Below are 26953 nucleotides of genomic sequence, written 5' to 3' on the forward strand. Positions count from 1 at the left end.
GACAGAGAACCTGGGAGCGGAGATAAATCCATTTGTCAGCGATGAAGGGCTGCTATGGCCTTTAGTGGTAAAAGTTGGTAACATGGGTGTGAGCGCTATTACGGAGGGAGCCATCACCAGTACAAAACTGGTACCGCTGTAACTAGCCCATTACACAGCGCAACATACAAACTTACCTCCACCTCCTCTGTCTTTGCCTCCAAGGGCCTCAGATGACCTGACGAAACACATGGTAGCTGCAGACACGATGGAGCAGTTCCAGAAAGACCTGGACCAGGGCAGGGTGAGAATTACACCTGAGAACACCCACAGTAACAAAATAAAAAACAGAGGGTCTTCCTCTCTTACCACCTGTGGTCACGTATGCACAAGCAATACACCGAATTCTACATTTTTCTATACAAACATGTGGAGTAACACACCCTTACGGACACGCACAGATGTGCACAGACAGTGTTGCTATTGTTTGCTGCTCCGAGAAGCGTGAATAATGTCAAGTGTTTGTCTCTAACAGATCGTCCAGATTCCGTTCTGCGGAGGCATCGACTGTGAGGACTGGATCAAGAAAACCACAGCCAAGTAAGTCCTAATCCCAAAAAACGTGCATGTGCTCCTTCCTGAGGATTGGCTCTTCAAGGAACACAGCTGCTGACTGCACTTTATATACGATGCACTATGTTGTCACTCGTAAAACATAGTTAATTCAGCTTGTTGTGAAAATCCCTCCATGAGTTCTCAAACGCTCTCCCATGTGGCGTTACCAGGGACCAGGACCTGGAACCAGGGGCTCCATCCATGGGCGCAAAGAGCCTGTGCATCCCCTTCAACCCCCTGAAACCCCTCCAGCCTGGCCAGATGTGCGTCAGTGGCAAGGAGCCCGCTCAGTACTACACGCTGTTTGGACGCAGCTACTGAGCTCTCTGCAGAATGGAGATTACGATGATTAAAAAAAACAGTACAGTAAAAGATAACACTTTATTAATCCCCGGGGGGAAATTCAGGTGTTAGAACAGTTTAAAGGGCTTCTCTCCTTCTTTCCTCTTACTACTTCACGGTCTCCATTAACTCTTGTGTATCTCATTCACTTGGTGTAAAGCGGGTGACAGGGTTCTGGGCTCTATGCTGGGAACAAGTTTTTTTGGGGTTTTTTTTTCATCTCATTGTTACAGCAAAGAGAAGTTGAAAGTGCATTTAGATTATTCCACCATGAGAGAAAGAAACACCGCAGCCCTCCAGTCCAGCTGGCCTTCGATCTGTCTCCACTGGGAAGCGTTCCTGAAGCTCCTCTGGCTGTGAAACCGCCGGAACATCAGGGCTTAATGTCACATTTAAAGCTACCGGGTAGCCGGCTGTAACCTATAAGTCATGTTGTGTGACTCGTAAAATATGTTAAATCGTAGCTAAATTGTGACCTGTTTGAGAGAGGGGGGCGTTGGAAGTTATTTTCCTCATTGAAATGTTGGTGTTTAACCTCTTGGTATGTTCTTGGCTGTTAGGACCTTTTTTTTTTTTTTTTTACCCCTGTAAACAGTAATTTGGGCAAAAACAATGCAACACTGACAACCTGAACACGTGTTTTTTTTGTCTTTGAGTCTTCACAATTATGTTTTGTCCGATCACGAACACAAGACCTCAGCTGGTGGAATAGCATCAGGCTCATCACCCCTTTTCTACCTTAAAGACTCATCATGCAGTAATGAGGGACTCTTAAAGTATTTCGAAGGCTAGCCATGTGACACAATCGTGTCAGAAATCTGTGTAATAACTTCAGGTGTGGCCATCAAAATGAAAATGGATTCAACAACTCGTCCGTAATAAAGTTATTTTCCTGGCTCTTAGTCTGTGTTGTTGTTTTTAATCCTGGAGCTGAATATGCAAAGAACTACCAAACAGGCAGTTAAGTACATAATGCATATAGTTTTCACATGTTAATTCACACAATATGATGTCTCACTTAGTCAATTCAATTATAAATATTATGCTTTGCCTAACTTATTCAGAAACAGAGGACTATAACAACAACTACTATTTTTAATCTACAGTCTATCATTCTGATTTGGATGTGGGCTCTTGCAGCAGCATTGATTTCCCACCTAGTGCCGACTGTGTTCAAGGTAATCCAACACAAAATTAGGCAGATTCATATAATCACCCCAAGAAAATACCTACTATTTATTAAAGTTGTTTTTTTTGTCATAATCACCCCAAAACTGCATGGAAGCGGATGTTGTTTTTCTATGAAATTCCTTTGCATTGCGCCGGACACATTATATGAAAAGAAAGTAATAGAAATGAGAAGCATGCAGAATATACACATTCTTGTAAACAAACGGATAACAATAAAGGAAAAAACGTCAGGTATATCCAACACATGAGGGGGTGGCTCTGGATAATCTGTGACGATTTGGATGATTTATAATAAACTTCCACGGACCAATTGTGGCCCCGCCCCCTTCGTGTGACAGCACGCAGCCCGGTTGGAAGGCGCTGCTTTCCGGTGTGGATTCCTCCGCCGTGACGTCCGCCTCTTCCCTTCCCTCGGCCCAACGCGCCGGCCGCACGCCTCGCGAACGATTCTTCGCCTAGTTTACGCACAGGTTACTAATATACCTGCAAAATGAGCGACCAGGGGCTGTCGGACGAGGCAGCAGCAGCCGCCTGTAAAGATGGAAACGCTATAACCAAGGTGAGTTTGTTTACTGCTGAACTGCGAGCCGCAGGCCAAAGTGAACCAGACAGTTATACCGCTGTCCCAAAATACTACATCTATATTTATACAGGATAGATATATTTATACAGTATATATCTATATATTTATAGAATACGACTATACACACATGTACTGTACCAGCATATTTATTAGTCTAGTGTTGTCATTGCATATTTCTACACACTAGTTTTACTTAACGTTCACTTTAACCGCCAGATAACTACCACTACTTGACTTCTGTTTGTACGTGTGTGGTTATCTAGTTCATATTTGTTTCGTTTTGTATTAACCTGCACCGCTCTGTCAACTTTCTGCTGCTGTAACGACTGAATTTCGACGGAGTTTCGACGTTTCTTGTCTTATCAGCGGTGGAACGTCACGACGTGCACATGCTTTGTTGCTGGACTTGGAAGTCCCTCCAAAAAGAATTGTTTCTAAACACATTAAACATGTGAGAGAGTATTTGCTGAAAACATGTGAGAAGACTGTGAACGATGTAGTACTGAATTGTGTTGTGTCGTTAAACTGTTTCTCACCTTAGTGATCCGTATTGTTTGGGCGAGGCTTAATCATGACTCGATGACGTAGACCGGTCGTACTTGGCATGGCCCCTCCCCTAACAATATATTAACACCCGGTCGGAATCGGAGTATGTAAAGGGGGAGAAGGGAGACGGGGGCACAAATTGCGCATTACGCATGGACAGGGAGTGGTCTGAGCGTAATTTGCGCCTCCTCAATCTCCCTTCTGCTGCCCCGTGCACAGGAGTGCCCCGAGAGAAGAACAACTGGACTGGGTTCAGGGGAACAGAGACACGGGACTGGGTTCAGCAGAACACACAAACATGGAATTTACTCAAATGTAAACGATTAACACGATTGGGCGTGGTTTCAGCGTCTTCAGCGGACATGCCCCCAGCGTGTCAGAGCAGAGAGTACTGCCTCTTTTTTTTTTCACTATTTTGAAACCTAGTGTTATATACTTGCCGATTATTATTATTTATTTTTAATCATTCAAATTTGGCAAGGTGGTTAATAACACATTTTTCTGTGGTAAACTCAGAACACATGCCTATTTTTGCTTTATAGGGACTTTAAGTAAATTTTTCAACTATCCGCAGTAACTGAAGTATATTCAGTTTTGGAGACTTTACTTTTCAAAGAAACCTTTCAAAGCGGAAAAAAAGTAGTTATTGCTCTCCTACCTTTTGAACACAGTCGCTTTACTTCAGTTATTTTTTTCTTATATATTTTTGAATATTTCTTTCTTTACAAAAAATGTTTGAAAATGACCCAGCCCATAAAATTTTTGAAAATATATATGAACATTAATCTGCAGAAACTAAGGTACAGTCGCACTTGATGCCGTATTTTAGGCTGCCGTATGTTATATCAGAGCACTGGATATGAGAAGTAACTTTTACTTTAAGAAGTACATTTAAGACCAAACACTTACCTACTTTTACTTAAGAGATGAATGTGGTACTTTGGCTTTTACTGGAGTCATTTGTGTTTTTGTACTCCTAATGTCTGAGTATTTTTCCATCCCTGCTTATTGTATCTTATTTATACCGGACAGATAAGACAATTTCTAGTATTAGCTTAGTTACTGGCTAGCGTTTGGTAGCTCACTTTTTTATTTTTCAAAGATGGCAACCCTGAAAACTGCCTTTTTAATACTATTTCATTATTCAACATAAGAGACCGCTGTTTGGGGAAACACAACACAACACAGTGTGACAGTTTGGTATTTGGAGGATTTGGTGCTAGTGTTGTCTGTGCAGATAAATGGACAGGAAGTATCAGACAACACGACTGTCACACGCATGTATATCAGCTCCACACAGGGTGGATCTCAGTAATGTAAGGTGTTAGGACCCCGAGAAAGGGACTCGGCTATAAGAATTCATCAGTTGCTGCTGCTTTTTCTGAAAGTCTATTTTAACTGCTGATAGCAGTGATGGAAACCATTGGAGGAGGTTACCGAGTCAATCAGTCAGAATGGGTTTATTCCGCCAGGTGGATTTACCTTTAGGGTACTAGGAATTTGTCATGGTAATTGTAGGTGTGTACCTACAGATGGTTAGCATTTAAAAAGCTTAAGTCTAGGAAAAATAGAAATAAAGGCTAGAAATATATATTGATAGAAATAGAATAAAAAAGTAAACATAAAATACAAATTACCAAATATACACAAATAGCCGAAAAAAGCCGAAAGATAGAGAATATACAATGCGATCCTATGCACAGGATAGGTTATTGGTACGGGTATAAATTATAAATAATTGTATGTGTGTATGTATGTGTGTATCTATGACGGTGTCCTCTGAACTCCTCCCATGGTCATAGCTCAGAGAGGGTGGAGAAGAGGATCTGGTGACTCACCTTGTTGAGTGTGGTCGTCTGGTCTGTATTTATGACCAGGCTGTGTCTAGATTGTTGGGGAAGTGATGTTTGTACATTGTGTGTCCCTGCTGATTCTAACACGATGGCGTTGTTCACTATGAGGTGTGTAGACCGACTGAAATGGAACTCATACCGCTGAGGTTGTTGCGGTATGTGTCTGAGAACGATTTTGCCGCTTTTGTTTTGGCACGAACCTGCTACAGAGTCCCATCTCCAGTGATCTCATCCAGGCGCCAACCAATTCAACCTCTTAAGTGTTTTTGTCTACTCTAACCGAAGGGAAAATAATGGACTTTCGGGGGTATTGATTTTTCTTCATCGTATCCTTTTTGTCCTTTTGATGCATGTGTCATCAGGGATGAAAGTAGGAGGTTTAATAAGTTTAAAACAAATTCCTGTCCCAGGCTGAGCCCTCAGATTCTACCAGTTCACTCATGGACGGCTGCATGAGTCCTGAGTGAACTGGACTGACGTTGCTTAATTTAAGATGAATTAGTTCTAGACTAGGGAGTCCTAAGCCTCTTTCACACATGCATTATTTCCCAGCAATGTTCTGGAACCGTTCCTGCATGGGGTCATATTCCAGGAAATCTGTTCCGGCAATTTATGGCTGTGTTGTGAATGAAGGCAGTTCAATTGCCGGAATAATCATGTGAAGTAGGCGTGGAGCCAAATCTGAATAAAGTCTCGACAAAGCACAAATAGTGGGTTTTCACGAATATGTATTTCATTTTCATTTTAGGGAAGGAAAAAAAGATTTGTAAACATGGCGAGTCCGAACCATGGTGCTCGGCTGCAAAGACGAGAAACTGAAACACGTCCAGGTCTTAAAATTGTTTGTTTTTCTTCTTGAAAATGATGCTCAGACCCCAGACATGTCTTTTATAGTGAGGGTGGCGCAGGGACATCGGGCACAAGCACTTTGCTTGCCGGCTGCACCGCACTGGAGCGGGGTGCCGGAGGGACCGATTATGTAGGCAGAGCTACAACGCGTTGAGAACGTTCCTTCACCGGAGGCAGAATGTCTAGAACAGTTTGAAAATGATCACACTGAGCAGAAGTGGCAGGGAAGATGTGGAAGTGAAGCGCTGGTCTCTGAGACGCTGGAAAAAATTACGATTCAGATCGGAAGGCCATTGCTGACAGGTTGTCCAAATGATCGCATCTACACTGGAACGGACCTTTACCCCATCAGGCTCCTCCTGTCTGGTCTTGGTGCAGGTCAACCTGGTCCACCTGGTCCACCTGGAGGCCACATCCATTCATCCGAAGATAAACCTGCCTCTGGCCAGCTTTAATTTAAGCCTTGACTCAGACATAGATCACCTGTGATCTTCCTTCAGGAAATCTTTTTTTTTTTTTTTAAACCAAGACTAGGGCAAGTCTGAGACTACTTCAACCATGTCTGAAAGGCAATTTGAGTTAGTCCAGATTGTAATTGTGATTTAGTCTAAGATTAGGCCTAATCTGAATCCGCAAAACCCTAACCCCCATGGAGAGAGGCAACTAATGAAATGGATTTATTTTTATTTTTATATTCACAGCCATTCCCAGCAACTCCTTGTTCAGTTCTATACAAGATTATCGCAGCAATTTTTTTTTTTTTTTTTTTAATGTTGAACGGGACCTTTCTCTCTACTTCCTTTTTTGTCAGAAGCCAGGGGATCAGTCTGACCCCTGAGCTGCTGTTAAATGTTTTTACCGTTTTGCCGTTTTTAATTATCATGATTATTGTTAAAAAAAAAACCACACACACACACACACACACACACACACCCTGACTTGGCTCCATTGTTTCAGGACTTCATGATGCAGCAGACCATGCTGCGGGTCAAGGATCCCGTCAAGTCCTTGGACTTTTACACCAGAATCCTGGGAATGACGTGAGTCTGACTGGAGATGTCTCCTGAGGGTCATCCTGACTCTGCTGCTGGAACACTGATCTGTACCCCCCCCCCCCCCCCCCCCCCCCCGCCCAGGCTCCTGCAGAAGTTTGACTTCCCCTCCATGCGTTTCTCCCTCTTCTTCCTGGGCTACGAGGACAAGAAGGAGATCCCAGCGGACGTGAAGGAGAAGACCGCCTGGACCTTCTCCAGGAGAGCCACCATCGAGCTCACACAGTAAGAGCAACCTTCCCCGTAAAAAACACAGATGCTCAGACGAAGGCTTTCGCCGCTGACCACGCGTTTTCATGACATTGTTCGGGAACATTTTAACTGAGCTGGAGCCTTCTCTCCTCCTCCTCCTTTGTCCTTTCTGCCTCGCCCTTCCGTCCGTGTCCGTTCTCTCCTCCAGTAACTGGGGGTCGGAGAGCGACGAGAGCCAGTCGTATCACAACGGGAACTCGGATCCTCGTGGCTTCGGTGAGTCCACGCCTCGCCTCCCCGGGGCTTGATTTTGTTGTGCGACGCTTTGTTTGTCGTTGAATAAAATCCCGACCGGGAAGGAAGCCAGTGGTTGTTTTCGACACTCTGTCGAAACTGTAACAAGGTTACAGATTCAACTGTGAAGTGATTGTCTCCAGTGTGCTCCATCTTCTGTTTCTCTGTGCGATGGTCACACTTAGTCATCTGTTGTTGTGCTGTTCAGTTCGTTTCCTTTCCACTGGGATAGGGTTAAAAAAAAAATATATATATATATATTTTATTTCTTCCCGGTTAAATCTTGGGCCTGATTATAAATTCAAAATCCCATGGTTGATTTGGGTCCCGGCTTAGTTTGTTTCGCTGTAGTTGGAATGTGCAAGTGCAGCATTTCTGGTGTCAACCTGGTGAGGTTATTCCATCATCAGATTTCAGTTAAGTTTTTCTCTCGCTCTCTCTCTCTCTCCTTTCCATGGTGATTGATATTGGCCAGGCCATATCGGCATCGCCGTACCCGATGTCTACGCTGCCTGCAAGCTGTTTGAAGAACAGGGAGTCACGTTTGTCAAGAAGCCGGATGATGGTGAGTAAACTGTGTTAACGTTTGACTGCCCAAATAAATAACTCTGCACAGGCAATAAAAAAAACAACTTATGAATGGAAAAATAAATTAAGTTTTAGTGAACTTAACAGCAGCATTTATCAGAAGATAGCAGCATCTCCTTGCTTCTGAGAGAGAACGAACATTTGTAAACTTACAAATAAAAAAAATAAAATAAACTGTTAGTGCACACAGTAGCACCCATCAGCAGCTCTTTACGTTTGGTCCCATTTAGCATTTTTTTAACACTAATGTATTATTCACCTGAACACAGAAAAATGTCAAATAAAATGTGCATCCTCCCCTGTGTGCTTGAGTGGATCTGCACTCTAGTTATTAGTTTAAATAAAAATAAATGTCCACAAGTAATCAAAAAACAAAAACTCTGTAACAGCGCATGTCGGGCGTGGCTTCCGGAGTTTTGCAGCGGGTAGATGCCGTTTTTCCTCTGGATACCGCACCTGAATGCCGATATGAAAACTGTGGATTGTTATTAAAGTTTTTATTTATTTATTTTTATTTATTAATCGCATGGAGGCTGGTGGTATCGCATGGCTCGTTTGGTCCCGTGATAAAGCTGCGGCTCCAGGTTGTGACACTTGTATAAATTATTTTTATAAATAATAACGGACACAAAACAATTTATTTGAATATATTTAGTTGCAGTCTTTGTACATCACATATCATCACCATGTGATAAATCGGTGCATCCCTACTTTAGTTCTCTGAGGGCTCTACCGGGCAGCACGGTATAGTCAAAATGCAGTCAAAAAAGCTCGAGGGGGTTCGGGCAAATGTTGAACGATTAAGATTCTGTATTGTGTGATTTCGTCTCTTTCCACCTCTCAGGTAAAATGAAAGGCTTGGCGTTCGTCCAGGACCCCGACGGCTACTGGATCGAGATCCTGAGTCCCAACAACATGGTGTCCATCACCTCCTAGAAACCAGACGCTGCTTCCTGCTGCGGTACGGAGCGATGGCCAGCCTGCCGCGGCCTCTGCGCACGCACACTTACACACACACACCAAATACTGTGAGCCCAGGTATTCGGATGACGGACACACTGCATAGCGATCACTTCTAGAGAGGAAATCATCTGTCACCTGGGATGGAGCAAACTGATATTAGGACAGTTGATCAATAAAAGAAAAATGTTTGATCAACCGGTCTTTGCCAAGAGTAGTAATTGCCGTGTCAAGCTGTTTGTTTTGGATTTTTGTTCACCTTTTTTAGCAATGTCGAAATGACACGATGCTACCGTGGAGTAAATGTGACTGTTCCAAAACAGCCGTGTGTTGTCGTTCCTACAAACCGACGACGGTCGTTTTCACCCTCCTCGGACGTTCTGGACCCGCACGCTGACATTTAGAGGTTCATCTTTTCAAGATTCAAGAGGTTTATTTGTCACATACATAAACATACTTTCATACATACAGTATATGCAGTGAAATCTCTTTGCAACGCACCTGGAGATTATGCACAATAGTTACTAAACCGAACATAATGGCTTACCTAATTACCTACCTAGCTAACCAACTGAAACTCCTAAAATGAATGCAGTTAGTGAAGAGAATAATATAAATAAAATAAAAATAACACTCAAAAAGATATGACAAAGTGGGGCTACAAAATGGAAGGGCATAGAGATGTATATGGGATAGGCCATTTGTATATACAGATATGTGCATGTGAATAAAGTGAGTTTGGAGATATAGAGTACAGGTTTTGTCACGTTGCGTGGTGAATCCCTGTGTTTTTAAATAATGATCTCGCAAAAATTTAGCTCAAGAAGCTTGTCGCAGAGACTGAACCCAACAGGGCAAATAAAAATGCTTCACGCAAAAGTCACTTTCTGTTTGGCACTGAAATATGCTGTGATGACTTAATCCAGTTAGCTGATGCATGTACACACACACAAAAAAAAAAAAAAAAAAACAAGCTTTCCAAGATTCTAAGCGTAATATTTATACATGAAGTCTAGATCCGTATCCATTCGGAAAGGATGTGAAAGATCCTGCAATATATAAAAATTGACCCACTCTGAACGTAAATGCCCCATAGAGCGCTGGGAGGTGATCAACAGTCAATGTGGATTGTGAATATACGGTAAAACTACTGCGGTGGGTTATATATGAGAGGAGAGAAAAGATCATTTCGAACATAAAATATCAATAGAACGCTACTGCTGGTGCTGTAGTATTAAAAAGGAAAAATTTAAATACTGGAAAAAATAAAAAATGAACAAGCTCAGAAGATTGAATAAGAAAATATAAGTTCCGAGTTCCGGCAGCGGCTCGGGTGAATGGCTCTGTTGTTTGAATAGAATGTTGTCTGTTAAAACAACAAACGAGATCAGTCTGCGGCGTGTGCTCCTGTTTGTTCTGACCTTATCTATTCATTTCATTCCATTAATCATTGGTTTTATAGGCGCGGTGCGAGAAGTGTGGCACAGTTGAATGATTTGACTGCACACAGTAGTGAAGCCAGGGTCGAATGTTGACTGGCACACCCTTTTGAATTCAAAAGAAAGTGGTAGAACATCGAATGAATTGGTTTTCGGAAAACGACGACGCACAGGGACGCTGCACGTCACAGGCATGTTGGAACAGCCGAAACAAGATATATCACCTTTCATGAGTAGGGGAAATTATTTTTCTTTTCTTTTTCTTTTTTTTTTTTTTTTATTAGATCATTCCATACATTTTTTTTAAATGATCGTAAATATGATCCTCATTTTTACTTTAATTTTTTTAAATGTATTTTATTCTCATTAATACATTCCTGCATATGTATTGGTGAAATCAATGTCAATACTCAGGGTAGTGCGATGTTACAATTCACTCTGTCCTTGGGGTGAATATATTTAAAACCCTTCATTGAATCCTGCATTCACTTGCCCATAACTGCTTTAACAAGATCCTGCTTTAGCGAGAATAAAGGACGGTTCAGCTGGTTTGTTTGGTTGTTGTTTTTTTTTTTTTGTTGTTGGTTTGTTTGTTTGTTTTTCAGCTCAGTGTTCGTCCCGGAATGAAAACGTTTCTCATAATCGATGTGAATAACGACGGAGGTTACGAGTGGCCTGCAGAGGACAGCAGGGGCAGACCTGCCACGCCCGGTTGAGTTGTTGGGTGGAGAGTCGGGAACGCGCTGGATGTTTGTCCGCGGCGCCAAATGGGAAACAAGTAGCTTCAATGTTGTTCTCCCTTGTAAGTCGCTTTGGATAAAAGCGTCTGCTAAATGACTAAATGTAAAATGTAAACGTAAGTATGTGTCGAGTTCCCGCCGCCTCGTTAAAGTTGCCTAAAGTGTTACGGGGAAGAAGGGGGGGGGGGGGGAAAAGTCAGGTTCCACCGAGATTTGAACTCGGATCGCTGGATTCAGAGTCCAGAGTGCTAACCATTACACCATGGAACCGCACGGGGACACAGGCGGAAATATAAGATTATAAAAAAAGAGACGTCGGCGAGGCGATTTCGTGGGCTGCAGTGCTATAGAGCGGAACGCAACCTGCTGTCCTTGTTGGACCCTAAAATGTACAGTATGTGAAGCTGTGTTTAAAAATGTACATTCTCTAACAGTGCTAAAGTCAATTAAATAATGGTGAATTCTTAACTATGAATCATTATGAACTATGAACCACTGCCGTATACAGTAGTACATGCGTGAAGAGGCAGAAGTGATACGAGAGGAGAGGGAGGGATTGCTTCCACTCGTCGTCGTCCCCCCCCCCCCGAACAAAATCTCATTTTCTCCGCCAGTAATTTTCGTTTAGGCCTCTGACACCGTGAGCCCTCGGGCGGAACCAGCCCGGTTCATCCGTCACCTCTAACCACCTGGGCAGGGGTCACCGGGGGTGGCCTGCGGAGCGGTGGCCCCAAAGCCCTGCCACACAACCTGCGGCCAGAGAGGAGACAAGGATGCCATGGCACACACAGAGAGAGAAAACAATCAAAGTTGCCATCATTTCATTTTGATCAGGGGCGTCAAAGATATGGCCCGCGGACCGGCTTGGGGCCCGGGATAAATCAGTTGCTGTTGAGTTGATGAGTAGGCTGAAACAACTGTGATTTCATACAGTACAGTGAGCTACGTTGGTCGTGGTCTCACAAAAAGTACTTATTTTCCTGTTTGCATCATTTATTCGACTTCACTTGTTTGCATCATCAACACCTCAATTGGGTTGGTCACATTGAATTTTGAATTGTATTCATATAAAATGTACGCATATGCAGAAAACCACGGATACCACAACTTCGGGCTTTAGGTTTAGGAAAGAGCAGAAAGAGCAGCATGCACTGCACTGTACGTTATCACTGGTTCGGGGTGAAGCGACTGTTCTTGACGTTGCACACAACAACATCCCAAAATCGATGGCATGGAGGTCTTCAGAGGCGTAAAGTGGCGGCTGAGAGTCACAGCAGCCGATAATGCGATTGATCAGTGGGAAAGTGACGGGAACCATTTCCAAATGGGGCCTGCAGGGCTTTACAGGAGCCGGGGGGAAGGGGATGGTTCATCTTTGCCGTAACATTTTCCTTTCCCACATTTTTGTTACCCACATTTTTGTTCAATATCAAGAAATATATATCTTTTTTTTTTTACCTAGATCCATTTTCGGGAAAGGAAAAATGGTTAGATTTGTTTATTTTTTTTTTTTTTTTTAATGGTTACATTTTTATCACCTGAGAAGCAAAGTTACACCAAAACGGCTGCGGCATAGTGCAAATGCATGGCATGAAGGTGTGTAGCTGTACACCGGTGAGGAGATCAATCGTTACTCTTTCCATCAATAGAAAGTTGCGTTGCCTATTTAATGCCAATTTCCAAGGACTCTCCAGTCCACTCAAGGCAATAAGTGCATTGAGAAGAAATATTACAATTTCACAAACAATGTGATAGCTACAAAGACAACACAAGTCAGATTGTTCAGTCTTGTTAATTCCGCCAACGGTGCCATTTATATCCTAAGATGATAAAAATAAATGTGTGACTGGTGCGAGTCTCTGCAGTGGAAACGATTCCCTTTCAACTATTAACTTTAGCTTCCACGGAGCAATATCCCTCGATCATTTCTTAAAGTCCCGAGGATAAATCCCTTCTCGCCGTAGAGCTGGACAGATTAAAAGGCTCAGCGTCCATTTGCACACGGGCTGGCGAGAGGGGATTCTGCATTTTACAGCTGTATTAAGGCCTGTGTGGGTTTGTTTTAATAGACTGATTTCATGCGGGGGGCGGTTTACTGGCGCACCCGTGATGGTGATTTATGCCTCAGCCACGATGCGAAAACACAGAAAACACTCAGCACCGGGTACGTGTACTATGCAAGTGTAAGTGTTTCTCCCAATGTCAATGGAGAGCCGTCATAACCATGCGCTGGAATATAATTAACATGGGGAAATCACCGACACATTCTTTACTGTCGTACTGACATCTACAAAACAGGAACTAGGAGCGATTCTCATTTTCTATTGAATACACCACCCAAAGACATGCGCAAAATAACCTACTGATTCTGTTTTAGTAAATAACTGAAGTAACTGAAGAGATTAACAGGAGGAAGCCGTCTTAAATCCTTCCCTCAGAGGAGCCTCTTGTCTCCCTAAAGTGAAGGGGAGAAGGGGAGACAGGCGGCGGGGAAGGTAATGTGGCGAGACAAAGTCATTACTGCAAGCCGGAGATCTTTGGCGGGAATGAATATGCTTTAATAAGAGAATTCACGAAGCAAAGAGCAACAGAGAAAGTCATTCATTTCAAGTTTAGCCAATTTCCCCCCCGACCGTACCGAAACGGATCTTCTTTAATTAGTGGAAGCGATGAGATCATCATTTCAACGGCAGGAAAATATATCAAAGCACAACGTGGTGGCGGAGGATGACGGAGCCCTTCTATCGACGGAACAAGAGTAAAGTATGATTGTCATTGTGCATCGGTACTTTTCACAAAAAAAAAAAACGGGGGAATAACAAGTAGTAACATCTAGAAGCAATTTACAATGCACCCATGCACTTGGTCGAGAAAGTTTGCATAGCTCAACTTTTTTTGCTCTGATTACTAAAACTGTGCTTTTTTTAAATATAAATATGGACAAGCACTTCAGTCAGAAAAGCCCTATTTGTTTGTTTGTTTGTTTTTTTGACTCTGCTTTGTAATGTTCTTTACCGCGCCCGTCAGCTCCGAAGAGCACTCCGGGTTCCAGACCAAAGAGAAAAATCTGTGTGTTTGGGTAGGACCTTCTCGTCGCTGACACGAGGTGGTTCCAGACGGAGCAGATATTGTGAAAAGCCTCCTGCAGCGTCACAGCGTGGATCTAAGAAGTACTGAACAGAGAGAAGGATCGGATCATGCATGGCGGGGACTCGTTCCTCCACAAAAGTCACGGTGGTCCACTTCAGCGACAGAGTCAATTGGCGGGGGAACATCTGTGCTTCTGTGAAAATAAAACACCCCCAGTCGTACGGGGGGGACTCCGCCTCCTCCGGATGGGGCTCCGCCGAGGACGGACAAAGGCCTCTCTGCCCCAACCCAGAGTCCCAGGCCAGGAGGACATGGAGGACGGACACCGGCGAAGACCGAGGTATCTCGCCCAGCCCCTCCGTCTTCACCACAAGAGACTTCAGCATTCAGCTTTTTCGGGAGTCCCCTCAGATTCGTATGTGGAAGGTGCTGAAACCGAAAGAGATGAATTGCATTTAAAAACTGTCAAGGTTGACATATTTTGATGACTTGTCGGGATGTAGGAGGCCGGAATATAACAGATGAAAGGCTCGCGAAAAGTTGAAGTCTGCTACGTTGCTGTGGGCTAAACTAGGCTTTTCAAGTTTTACAGTAATTTAGAATGAATATTGTTAAATTAAATTGTTAAATTATCCATTCATTTAGTAAGTAGCTGTCTAACGAGCGGGATAATGCACAGACAGCTGGTCATTATCACAAAATATACCCTGAAACCAGTCTTGTATCACTCTGGATTACCCTTCACATTATCCCTTACTCATGAACTTTCCTGGAAATGGCAGCAATTCCCAGAAAAATGTTTCGAACAGTGCACAAAATCAGAAGAACCGAGTATTCCAAAAATGAGATAATATTCTAATTATCTGGTGTTATTGGACACAGTGTCCTCTGACTCATCATAACTTCAGTTTCAAGAGGATTACCGCACTTATCAGAGCTAGAGCTAGTCTATCACAGCTCGTCCGACGTAACCATGGCAACGGTATCTAGTCCAGACTTTCATTATGTTTTTTTTTTGGTGTTCTGACCCCGTTGGAATATAAGCCGGGTGATCTACGTCGGACCGGTCTCCAAGTCGGCTCAGCTTCACCGAGCAGATTTACGAGAGGAATGAGTGGCTGGCTAAATCAAGCCTGTCAGAGGTGAGACAACCTTTTTTTTTTTTTTTTCCCGAACTCGGGATTGTTTCTGCGTCGTTTTAGGCGTCGGAATGGAAACCATTTTTACAATCCAGTGATGAACGGCCTGTACCGCCGGTAAAAAGACGTCGGTGCAGAAGGCGCTGTTGATTTTGTGGGTTTGATCTTTGTGCGGGGGCTGCAGTGCTATAGAACAGAACACAACTTGCTGTCCTTTGTTTGACCCTAAAATGTACAGTATATCTTGTAAGAGTCTGGACGAATCGCTCTGTACCTCAAAAAATCAGGAGCTTTGGAGATCATGTTCTCAAAGTCGGCGAAGGAGAGCTTGCTGTCTCCGTCCAGGTCGGCCTCCTCGATGGCCTTGTCGCACACCAGGGTGAGCTCCTCGGGGGTCAGCTCGCCTTTGGTCAACTTGGTCAGCGTCTTCTCCAGGTCCTCCTTGCAGATGAAGTTGTCCCTGTTGAAGTCTGGGAAACGGGAAAGCCAAAATAAAAAGACTAAATGAAACGGATGGAGATATTCACAGGGCGTCGACTGTCGATTCGTTTTCAAAAGGGAAAAAAGATGGCTCGCTAAAAATAAATTGGGCTAAAAAGTATATGCACCAGGAGGCGTAGCGAGTCTGTTGTGGCCTGGAGAAACCCTGAAACCACACCATGCCCAACATCCGAGGCCTGTTCTGTGCTGGAAGCTCAGATTCCCTAAAGGTATTGTATTAATGCCCAGTTAATGAACTAACCTTACAAATTGTACATTTAGTCTCAAAATTTTTACATTTCTTGTTTCTTATTATAATTTTCACAAGTTCTGCCGTCGGTGACAGAAAACAGTCGTTTCCGAAGCACCTCATTGCGGTCGTCTTAAAAGAAAAAGGGGGAACTCTCTTGAAGAAAAGATACAAATGAAACCTTAAAATAGGATTAGTTAATTGAGTTAAGTCTCATACGATGATTGAAATACCATATATCTTGAAGGCGTATATCGTCTTCAGTTCCCTCGGGGAGGTTTCACAAAGTGCCGAGAACATGTCGACAAAGTCGTTGAAGCTCAGGTTCCCCTGGCCGTCCTCCGAGAACGTCTCCACGATCCGCACTCTGAACGGGTTTTCCTAAAAAGACAACGAAGCAACACCAAGGAAAAAGTTTACATGCAAATACGACCGACATCATACGCCGGGAATGGGACATGAATTAATGTCAATGACCACACACACACACACACACGCACACACACACACACGCGCACACACACACGCGCAAACACACACACACACACACACACACACACACACATTGCCTAATGAGCTGGGTTCCATTTATTATTTAGAGCCATTTAGGGTTATCAGCCTCATGAGCGTCTGTGCCTCGCTCAGACTATTATAAATCACCCTCCTGCCATGGCGTTCGCTCGGCTGGAGACTAAGTTCATTAATGCAGACTACTGTGGAGGTGAAAATGAGATTTGCAGCATGGCGGCCTTTGATGCCACTTTGGCTCTGCCCCTTGTCTGGGATTATAACTCAGTGCTGCACATGGCTCTGGTGTAATTAGTGGGAGCCAGACACTGGGAGTGGGCTGGATGCAATAATTATGTGACATTATGTATAGTATCACAGAGAGACTGGGGCTTAAATGGGTATTTGTGTCCTGTGTGGTTCCCAGTGACTCCACGGGGACGCTGGTTGGAAAATGAACAGTTTCCTGGCTTCTAAATTTCTGCGTGTGCATGTTTGGAAGACAGATATTTGATCATCACCTGTCAGGTCATGGTTTAGGGAACTGTGGTGGGAGATGTCATCATTCACCTCACCTCGCTCACAAAACCAAAAACATTTATGGTTCACGAAACATGTTTAGTTGCTTGTTTTTTGTCTGTTGAGACCGCAAATGCCAATTGCTGGTAAACTTGTTGTGTGGCTCGTTGGTAAACTGGTTGTGTGGCTCGTTGGTAAACTGGTTGTGTGGCTGGTTGGTAAACTTGTTGTGTGGCTGGTTAGTAAACTGGTTGTGTGGCTGGTTGGTAAAGTGGTTGTGTGGCGGGTTGGTAAACTTGTTGTGTGGCTGGTTGGTAAACTGGTTGTGTGGCTGGTTGGTACACTTGTTGTGTGGCTGGTTGGTAAAGTGGTTGTGTGGCTGGTTGGTAAACTTGTTGTGTGGCTGGTTTGTAAACTGGTTGTGTAGCTGGTTGGTAAAGTGGTTGTGTGGCTGGTTGGTAAACTCGTTGTTGGCTGGTTGGTAAACTGATTGTGTGGCTGGTCGGTAAACTTGTTGTGTGACTGGCTGGTAATCTGGTTGTGTGGCTGGTTGGTTAACTGGATGTCTGGCTGGTTTGTAAACTGGTTGTGTGGATGGTTGGTACTGGTTGTGTGGCTGGTTGGTGGTTTGTAAACTGGTTGTGTGACTGGTTGGTAAACTGGTTGTGTGTGTGGCAGGTTGATAATCTGGTTGTGTGTGTGGCTGGTTGGTAAAGTGGTTGTGTGGCTGGTGGTAAACTGGTTGTGTGTGTGGCTGATTGGGAAACTAGTTGTGTGACTGGTTGGTAAACTGTGTGTGGCTGGTTGATAAACTGGTTGTGTGGCTGGTTGGGAAACTGGTTGTTTGACCAGTTGGTGCACTGGTTGTGTAGCTGGTTGGTAAACTGGTTGTGTGGTTGGTTGGTAAACTGGATGTGTGACTGGTTGGTAAACTTGTTGTGTGACTGGTTGGTAAAGTGGTTGTGTGGTTGGTTGGTAAACTGGATGTGTGACTGGTTGGTAAACTTGTTGTGTGGCTGGTTGATAAACTGGTTGTGTTGCTGGTTGGGAAACTGGTTGTTTGACCAGTTGGTGCACTGGTTGTGTAGCTGGTTAGTAAACTGGTTGTGTGACTGGTTGGTAAAGTGGTTGTGTGGTTGGTTGGTAAACTGGATGTGTGACTGGTTGGTAAAGTGATTGTGTGACTGGTTGATAAAGTGGTTGTGTGGCTAGTTTGTAAACCGATTGTGTGACTGGTTCGTAAGGTGATTGTGTGACTGGTTGGTAAACTGGTTGTGTGGCTGATTGACTGTGTCTGCTAATGTTGATTTGCACAGGGAGTCACCCTCGATATCCTCAGGTTCTTATACAGTACATCATCATGTATAATCACTTTGAACAAGCTTTGCTAATATCATTCTAATCAGCAACAAAAGAAGCAAATGAACCTTTATTTGTTCTCAGTGTGAGGTTTGGCAACGCCGTCATTGATTTTCCACAAAGAAACAAGAGGTCACAGCGCTGTTCCCAAACACCGGATCGAACCAAAGAACAAATTCCTGCGTGCTCCTTTGAAGGTTTGTGTGATTTTACATGATCCATAGTAAAAAAAACAAAAAAACAACAGACTGTATGTTCTAACTGTATTCTTCATTCGGAGCAGTGAAGGTATAACAATGAGAAGCGATCATTTACAGTATAGTCCAGTACCTTCAGTTCTGGCATGGCGATGAGCAGCGTCATGGGCAGTTTGATGTCGGGGTTGTTGGTGTAGTCGAGCGGCACTAGATGTGGAGCCAGCTCACGATAGCGACCGTGCAACCTGCACACACACACACACACACACGCACACACACACACACACACACACACACACACACCCACACGCGCGCATACACGCACGCACACACACGCACGCACACACACACACACACACCCACACGCGCGCATACACACACGCACACACACGCACGCACACACACGCACGCACACAATCTGTCTACTGTAGGAAGGTCATGAAGGACTTATATTGAATTAACACTGCTATACTAATGCATTTATCAACATACACTTCCAGTTCAAGTTCAGTTCAGATATGGCCGATATTTTGTCAAGATTTATTGTATTATTGTTATTATTATTATTATTGAAGAAAGGGTCAACAAAATGCAAAATCAACAAACTTCTTGACGGTATGACACTGAAAAACAGTATCTTGAAGCAACATTGCACAGCAGCTTTGATGGTATTTTACCTTTAACGTACATTGACATTAACTGGTGCTCAGTGATTACTAAACAGTCCCACGACACAGACACATCAAGGGCAGCAGACTCTCATGTAACTTCCTCCGTGTAGGAGTGCATTCCCCTGTGACTACATGAGAAAGAAAGTAATGAAATAAGCGGAAATAATCTGAAAGTAATGACATTTTAAAAAATAAATAAAAATCATCTTCAGGCAGCTCACTGTCACAGTGGCTTCCAGAGACCTGGCTTTGATTCTCTTTTCGGGAGGAATTTGTGTGGAGTTTGCGTGTTGAATTGAAACATAAAAACATTTAAAACTATTTGTCAAACAATATTGTATGAGAAGTTTCAGTTCTGCTATAGTATGGATGTTTGGTTTCAAATTGAATAACCCAAATTAAATAAATACACTTACATTTAAATGTATAAAAATATATATACATATAATAATAAAAACTTATTTAACAGAAAACAAATGGAATACAAAAATGTGATGCATGAAAAACAAAATGGAGTCCATTGGGTTTTTTACAAAGGCAGAACAACAGAGACACAAACAACAAATGACACTTGGAACACGAGTAATCATGTTTTCGTTATTAAGACTGAAAACCACTGTTTTGCTCCAGCCAAACAAGCCTTATCGCCCACGGCGGCCTCCAATACTCCTGGTCAGGCTCCAATAAAGCTCTGATGATCTAACTATCCTGAGAGCGAGGGTGTTACCTTGTGTAACCAAGAATTAGAACATTAGAACATCCAGGTAGGCTCAGAGAGCAGTGGAACTTGAATTCGACCGGAAAAAGCTGTGTCCGGGTTCAAGACGTTTGAGTCGTACCTCTGTAATCCATGAGACGGAGCAAGAACTCAAGTGTTGGCGGTGGCAAGGTTTACTGCACTTTGCATGGATGAAAGAAAAACAACCACTTGATGCAAGATGCAAATTAGGACGAGGACTATTGTCTGTACATCACCCATGGTTCGAGCATGACACGAACATTGATACCGTGGAAGAAATTCTTCTGCAATGATCGGTGAGGTTAATCTGCCCGCTACAAGAAAACAAAAACTGAGAATATTCAAAATTATTTATTCTGCAGAATAAAGAGAAAGATTCAGTACTGCTCCAAAGCAGTGTTCTGACCAGTCTAATCTTATTTCTGATCAAGGGGGCTTTACACAACAACAGAGGGTGTAGCTTGGGCAGAGGTCATTTACAATTCTGTGTCCCTCAACTGTCTCCCTGGATGCCATCCTCTAACAGTAGTTAGCCAGGTCATTTACAAGTTCACAGGAACTTGTAAATGACCTGGCAGACGCAGATTACAATCCATTACAATGCACCTCCAGGCTCCCCTGTGGTTATTCCTCATCTCCATACAAAGTAAACAGGGCCAAATGTGATCTGGTTCTTCCATGTTAGAATTGACATTGTAGAGATAAAGAAAATTTGGGGGATTCCTGGGAAAACAGAGACAATGTTTAAAAAAAACTCCCCCTCGGGAGGTAGAGGACTTTGTCCTCATTCAAAATAAATGATCGTAAGCATTTTTCTCTCACAATACGGGTAGGGATTGACCCTTTAATGAAATCAGGGTCAAGTTTTTGGTGAATTCCCAATGGGGCCAGCCAAACTTAACCCTTGAGCTCTTATCGTGTAGTCTGACACTAGACTAGATCTAGTCTAGTCTTTTGGATAAAACCACAACACGCCCATTAAGTTACATACAGTAGGCAGGTCTTTACTGCACAGCACACAGGGCTGATCACTAGAACCAGGTCCCGGTATGCGACAAATCCACAGTAACTGGTTGAAAATGTTACCGTAATCACGCTTTAGCATGGTTCAATGGGAGTTAGTTCCAATGAGTGAAATCTGTCAAAAAAAGACTTTCTATAGTATAACATTTGGCCCCACTGTCTGTATTAACAAACAAGTTCATCCACAGGCCGGACTCCAGGAGTCTTGGCAGACGGGCCCTCCGATGCTAAATCCTTTGGAAGATAAATTTCCATACCAGACACATGAACCAAGCAATTGAAGCATATGGGTCAATTTGCAGCACGGCTTCTATTGACCATGGCGTTACAAAGTTGGATGTGGTTGGGTTCATATTGGAGTATAAAATTGTGTGAGTTATGTTATTCTCCCCATGTGCATGTGGTTTTTCGTACCTACTGGTGGCCATCGCCCAACGCATTGACTCAATGGCTGGAGTTGGTCTCCAGGCATTTTACTGTGTCTTCCCGTTGCTGCCCTGTGAGTCCAGTACTGAGATAACAACGGGCTGCAGAGGGAATCAACCTGCCTAGCTCCTGTGAAATTAGGGAAATACTGTACACCTTCCAGCACCTCAAAAGCTATTAATAGCTTAGAGTTTTTTCAGAACTTTATCTTGCATCTTTTGGACGAGTAAAAATAAAAACGACTGTGGCAGTACTGCCTACCACACGCCACCCAAGTGGCGTTTTCAAGGCCCTCCGGCACAGAGACACAGACGACGATGGGTTGCAGACACCAGTTTCTTGTAGAGAGGAGGCTAGGTGGAGTTAGCCAGGAGCAGATAGAACATGTCATGACAGGGCTCCCATCCTGAGTGTGTGTGTGGATAGGGGTTTTAACCTGCTGCTCTTTAGCCCAGCCAATGAGCAACTGGTATGCAGCCACCCAATCACCTAGATCCAGGTCAGGTGTGGCTGCTCAAACCATCCCATCCACACACCACAACGACATACAGTAAGTACAGTGTATATCCATCAGTTGGGGGTTGCCAGGTATGAAATGGAATGCCTCGCGCCAGAACATAACCGTCAACAAAACTCAGCTGACTGAACTAGCAACCCTACAGCGCCAACATGGATAACGTTACACAATGATGTGTCCTCATATTGCTTTTTGCACTGCAGAGCATCTCCGCTCCGCCTCATATCTCCTTTATTTCCAGACCTCACTAGCTCCTTGTAAAAGAGCATTATTTCACAGATAAAATCCCCATATGATCCAGACAGATAGGGGGCCGGTGTGCGCTGGCAGCAGATCTACAGAGCTCCTCTTTCTCCTGAGTCACTATGCCCACTTTGGGTAGCGGTGGTGTGAGTGTGCATGTGTGAACAGGATACCTGCAGGGGTGAAGCTTGGTTTTTATGAGCTTCACTAGCACACAAAGTTTAGTACAACACACAGGAAGGATTAAAAGGGAAAGGGAAAGGGAACGAAAAGCATCCCATTCCATTCTGCCGCTACGGCTTTCTACACAAATGCCAGCAGGGTTTTGACTTGTATTCTCTGTGTTGTTTAATTGATGTTGATTAATACTACCAGGGTTCCTTATTCTATTACGATGAACAAAAGATGGTATCTGAAACCATTGTTTGGCTTCGAATGCTCACTGCTGCCTGACTGATCCAGTTCGCCACTGAACAAACAGTGAGCCTGAAACAGCACGGCAAATAAGCAGGATCCAAAGTTGTGCCAACAGTCAGGGAGAAAACTACAATTCAACACATTTGAAATTAATAAGAGGCATAACTATTAGTCCGTCATAATAATATTGCCATTGAAAAAGCTCTATTGAAACAACCCCTGCCTACGGTATGCTTTGACAAAACAAATGGCCGAACGGTGAAAGAAAAAGAAGCATACAGCTTTTTTATGGCCGCTACGGAGCGCTCATCCCATAAGTCTGTCTGGACATGCACAGGCAACTCCACAGGACTTTAATTGCTTTAGAATACTGAGGCCAGCGAAAATACAAGAGAGGGACGGAGATTCACAAGCTCTGGAAGAGCTCCAGGTCAGAGGTAGTACGAGAGAGGAGGATGCTGGGACCAGGACGGGTCGCGGGAGCTGGAACGACGCTGCTGCTCGGTGTCCAAAAAGAGACTCAAAGCTTGGCTACGGTCACTGAGACCTCGTCTTGACCCTGGAAAACTGGGAAACTGGAAAATACATAGATTTTGGCCTTATGCTCTGTCTTGAATTTTGGGACGCAATTCTCTCAATTCTATCTATCTATCTATCTATCTATCTATCTACCTATCTTTCTAACACTTGGTGAACTGAGCTACAGAGAGGAGTGATATTTGCTATCAGCACATTTTTTTACCACATACATTTCATATCAATTCTTGCCTTTTATAGATCAAATGGGCGTGCGTATAGGTTCACAAGTAAACATGCTTTCCATGTGTGTTAAACAATCACCATTGCAGGCATGACCTTTAATATGTTCTTAACACACTAGTAATTTAAAGGTTATCGCATCCTGAGCTCATGTGCCACGTGTTTGAGAGCTGGGCTGGGATCGGAGGAAAACATAACTCAGAAAACATGCCGATAGCTCACCGTAGGATTTCTTTTCGGGTAAAGAAGGTGCAGTCCTGAAATGACAAGAACGAAAAACAACAGCGTGGGTCAGACCGGGTGGGCCACTGGGATGGAGGCCTCAGTCACGGGGGCTTTCCCCTGGTGAACTGAATCCCAGGGAGTGTTTGGTTTCACACCATCCATCACACACTGGACAAAGGCATCACACACACTGGACAGAGGCATCACACACACCGGATGGAGGCGTCACACACACACACCGGATGGAGGCATCACACACACCGGACGGAGGTGTCACACACACCGGACAGAGGCGTCACACACACCTGACAGGGGCGTCACACACACTGGACAGGGGCCTCACACACACTGGACAGAGACATCACACACACTGGATAGGGGCGTCACACACACCAGATAGGATTCAAAATTCAGAGCGTGGATGGGATGGTTTGAGCAGCCACACCTGACCTGGACGGAGGTGTCACACACACTGGATAAAGGAGTTACACACACCAGACAGAGGCATCACACACACCGGACAGAGGCATCACACACACTGGACAGAGGCATCACACACACCAGGCAGAGGCATCACACATATCGCACACACTGCACAGAGGCGTCACACACACCGGACAGAGGCGTCACACACACTGGACAGAGGCATCACACACACCAGGCAGAGGCATCACACATATCGCACACACTGCACAGAGGCGTCACACACACCGGACAGAGGCGTCACACTCACTGACACTCTGATCCAGGACAACAGAGCAACGCGAGGCAGGAGGAAAGAGCCTAACTACACAGGTCACCAAGAGCTCTAGTCTGTTATGTTGTATTCTGTTCTATTCTTCTCTATTTCGTTGTACTTTATTCTATTATACTGCTCTATTCTATTATTTAATATCATATTGTATTGCACGCTAAATAGAACATAATAGAAATACAACATAATAGAAAATAATATAATAGTATAAAGTAGAACACAATAGAGTAGAAATAATAGAACAGAACAGAATATAACAGGATAGAATAGAATAGAATACAATAGAATAGAATAGAACAGGGTAAAATGGAATAGAATAGAACAGGATAGAATATAATAGAACAGAAAATAATAGAACAGAATAGAATAGAATAGAACAGGGTGCAATACAATATAATAGAAGAGAAAATAATAGAACATAATAAAACAGGATATAAAAGACTGTTCTATTCTGCTTATTCTGTTATACCCTATTCCATCCTGTTATATTCTATTGTTATATAATATATATTGTGTATATATATCATTTTCTATTATATTGTATTCTATTTTGTTCTTTTCTAGTATGTTCTGTTCTACTCTAATATATTATGTGCTATTCTATACTGTTGTGTTCTTTTGTATTCTGTTAATATATATATATATAATAATATAATATAAATATTATAATATTAAATTATATCATAGTCTACTCTGTTCTGTTCTATTGCATTGTATTGTGTTTTATTGTAGTCTAAGATCAAGAGACCAGCAGATTCATAACTGTTGACTGATAGATAAACAGTTTTCCCATTGGCATTTATAAAGTGTTACCTTATCTTTTCTATTTTTTTTTCTTATCTTAGTGAGGACAAATGATGTTTTCTATTACCTCCACCAACACCGTTTAATTGATTGGTTTATGGTCAGCTATAAAGATAACAGTGTAAACGGTGCCTGTTTGTACAGTTCTACATTAACACAAGGCTGCAAAACAAAAAACAAAAAACAACAAAAAACCACAAAACCCAGATTCCTCACCTGAAATGCCTCCAGCTGTTCATCGGTAAACGTCGTTTGCTTGTTACCCATCCTAGTCGAGTGATACTTCCATCACAGAGACGCATCACATCCGATGTTCTGGTTATTCCCCCCGTTTCAATTAATTAATTCTGATTATTGATTCATCCTTCAAACATCCCGAAAATGATCCAACCGGGCAACAGAAAACACCGGCGAGGACCCGTCTCCTGCCATTGAGAAAGGACATAAAGGCTGTTGAGGTGCGAGCCCTAGAAAAGCATATTTCCTTCGGCACCGAGGAGCAGCGGGGAGGCGCTCGGAGCAGCGACGCCTTGTTCGGTGTCGAAAACATCAATGGGGCGGTGAGGGCGGTGCGGGCGGACGGCGCAGGTGCAGATCCATCCACCTCTGTAGCGTCACACGCACCGAAGCGGAGCTGGAAAAACAAGCCCCGGACCTACGGATGCAATGCTTAAGCGGTATTTGCATTGCAATATGCCTTTATTTGAGAAATGAAGCAGTGGGGACCGTCCGTGTTTATACATCACAAGGCAAGACAGCCACTCCCTGTACTGAAAACATCTCCACCCATTCCCTGGTGTATAATAATAATAAAAAATAAAATAAAAAATAAAATAATAATAATAATAATAATAATAATAATAATAAATATAGCTGCAGGCAGCAATACACAGGGTCCAGCTTATTCTTTAAGGCACGTATTACAGTTTTCCATGTTTTATGTGAAATGCATGACAATATACTAAACGTACAAACATCCAACATCGTATTACATTGTTACCGAGTTCATCAGACTGACCTGGACCTCGTCAGACTGACCTGGACCTCGTCAGACTGACCTGGACCTCGTCAGACTGACCTGGACAAAGAAACATAACGTAGTTACGTCCATGTAATTTCACGAAATCCCACTTTCATTACATTATGTACGAAGCATTTGCGTTTCAACCAGACGCCAACCATTGATTTTAATTGGCAATGTGACATAAGTGTATGAGATAGGTCAGTTCTAAATAATTGTTCTAAATAGCTGAATAATAGTCTTACTATTGTTTGTAAGTTCAAAAGTAGAGTAATTAGGAAAGTAGGACAAGAAATGACAAAACAAGTCGGATAATTGTTTTATTAATTAACATGTGATTTCATAATATAATGTTTTAATTAGATTAGATTTACCCATCCCAGCACCACCAGATATGAATACATAATTTCTCTTCAGTATTTATTTTTTTATATTGTGACTGGCCTTGACGACTGGAGTTTTGGACAATGGCTTCATTATTGTCTTTGATTTTCGGGTGTTTTTCAGCATCTGTAACAATAACAAAAACAACTGTTCACTGTTCAGGACATGGTTGGGGTCAGAGACCATGTGGCTGGCCAGCCTTAATA

The 26953-nt window shown here is 43.2% G+C and overlaps 3 protein-coding genes across 6 annotated transcripts in view; 2 read left to right on the top strand and 1 right to left on the bottom strand.

The window, feature by feature from the left end:
• The window catches only part of eprs1 (glutamyl-prolyl-tRNA synthetase 1), a 33218-nt gene extending 31380 nt beyond the window's left edge, over positions 1-1838 (top strand). For all 4 annotated transcript variants that reach the window (XM_079997662.1, XM_079997663.1, XM_079997664.1 and 1 more), the window contains 3 exons: positions 205-283; positions 515-579; positions 765-1838. In XM_079997662.1, the coding sequence (XP_079853788.1) occupies positions 205-283; positions 515-579; positions 765-915 (295 nt within the window). In that variant the 3' untranslated portion in view covers positions 916-1838. The remainder of the gene's footprint in view (positions 1-204; positions 284-514; positions 580-764) is intronic.
• Positions 1839-2482: 644 nt separating this feature from the next.
• On the top strand, positions 2483-9364 carry LOC307227737 (lactoylglutathione lyase-like). The gene is made up of 6 exons (XM_079997160.1): positions 2483-2686; positions 6916-6998; positions 7095-7235; positions 7411-7478; positions 7972-8061; positions 8929-9364. The coding sequence occupies exons 1-6, from the start codon at positions 2618-2620 to the stop codon at positions 9018-9020; spliced, it is 543 nt and encodes a 180-aa protein (XP_079853286.1). The 5' UTR covers positions 2483-2617; the 3' UTR covers positions 9021-9364.
• Positions 9365-14720: 5356 nt separating this feature from the next.
• LOC307228325 (calcium and integrin-binding family member 2-like) lies at positions 14721-25609 on the bottom strand (the record flags this gene model as incomplete). Its single annotated transcript, XM_079997963.1, has 4 exons — positions 14721-14742; positions 15727-15922; positions 16416-16563; positions 25559-25609. 4 exons carry the CDS (start codon positions 25607-25609, stop codon positions 14721-14723), a joined length of 417 nt encoding a protein of 138 aa, XP_079854089.1.
• Positions 25610-26953: the final 1344 nt, after the last annotated feature.

Source organism: Zeus faber, assembly GCF_960531495.2.
Source record: "Zeus faber genome assembly, chromosome: 3".
Classification (NCBI taxonomy): Eukaryota; Metazoa; Chordata; class Actinopteri; order Zeiformes; family Zeidae; genus Zeus; species Zeus faber.

Excerpts from the sequence above, each read along its gene's own strand:
- LOC307227737 (XM_079997160.1), top strand. The coding sequence starts at position 2,618 with ATGAGCGACCAGGGGCTGTCGGACGAGGCAGCAGCAGCCGCCTGTAAA. Across the intron at positions 7,479-7,971 it reads CTCGGATCCTCGTGGCTTCG|GCCATATCGGCATCGCCGTA; the intron begins GTGAGTCCACGC and ends GATATTGGCCAG. Across the intron at positions 8,062-8,928 it reads TGTCAAGAAGCCGGATGATG|GTAAAATGAAAGGCTTGGCG; the intron begins GTGAGTAAACTG and ends TCCACCTCTCAG.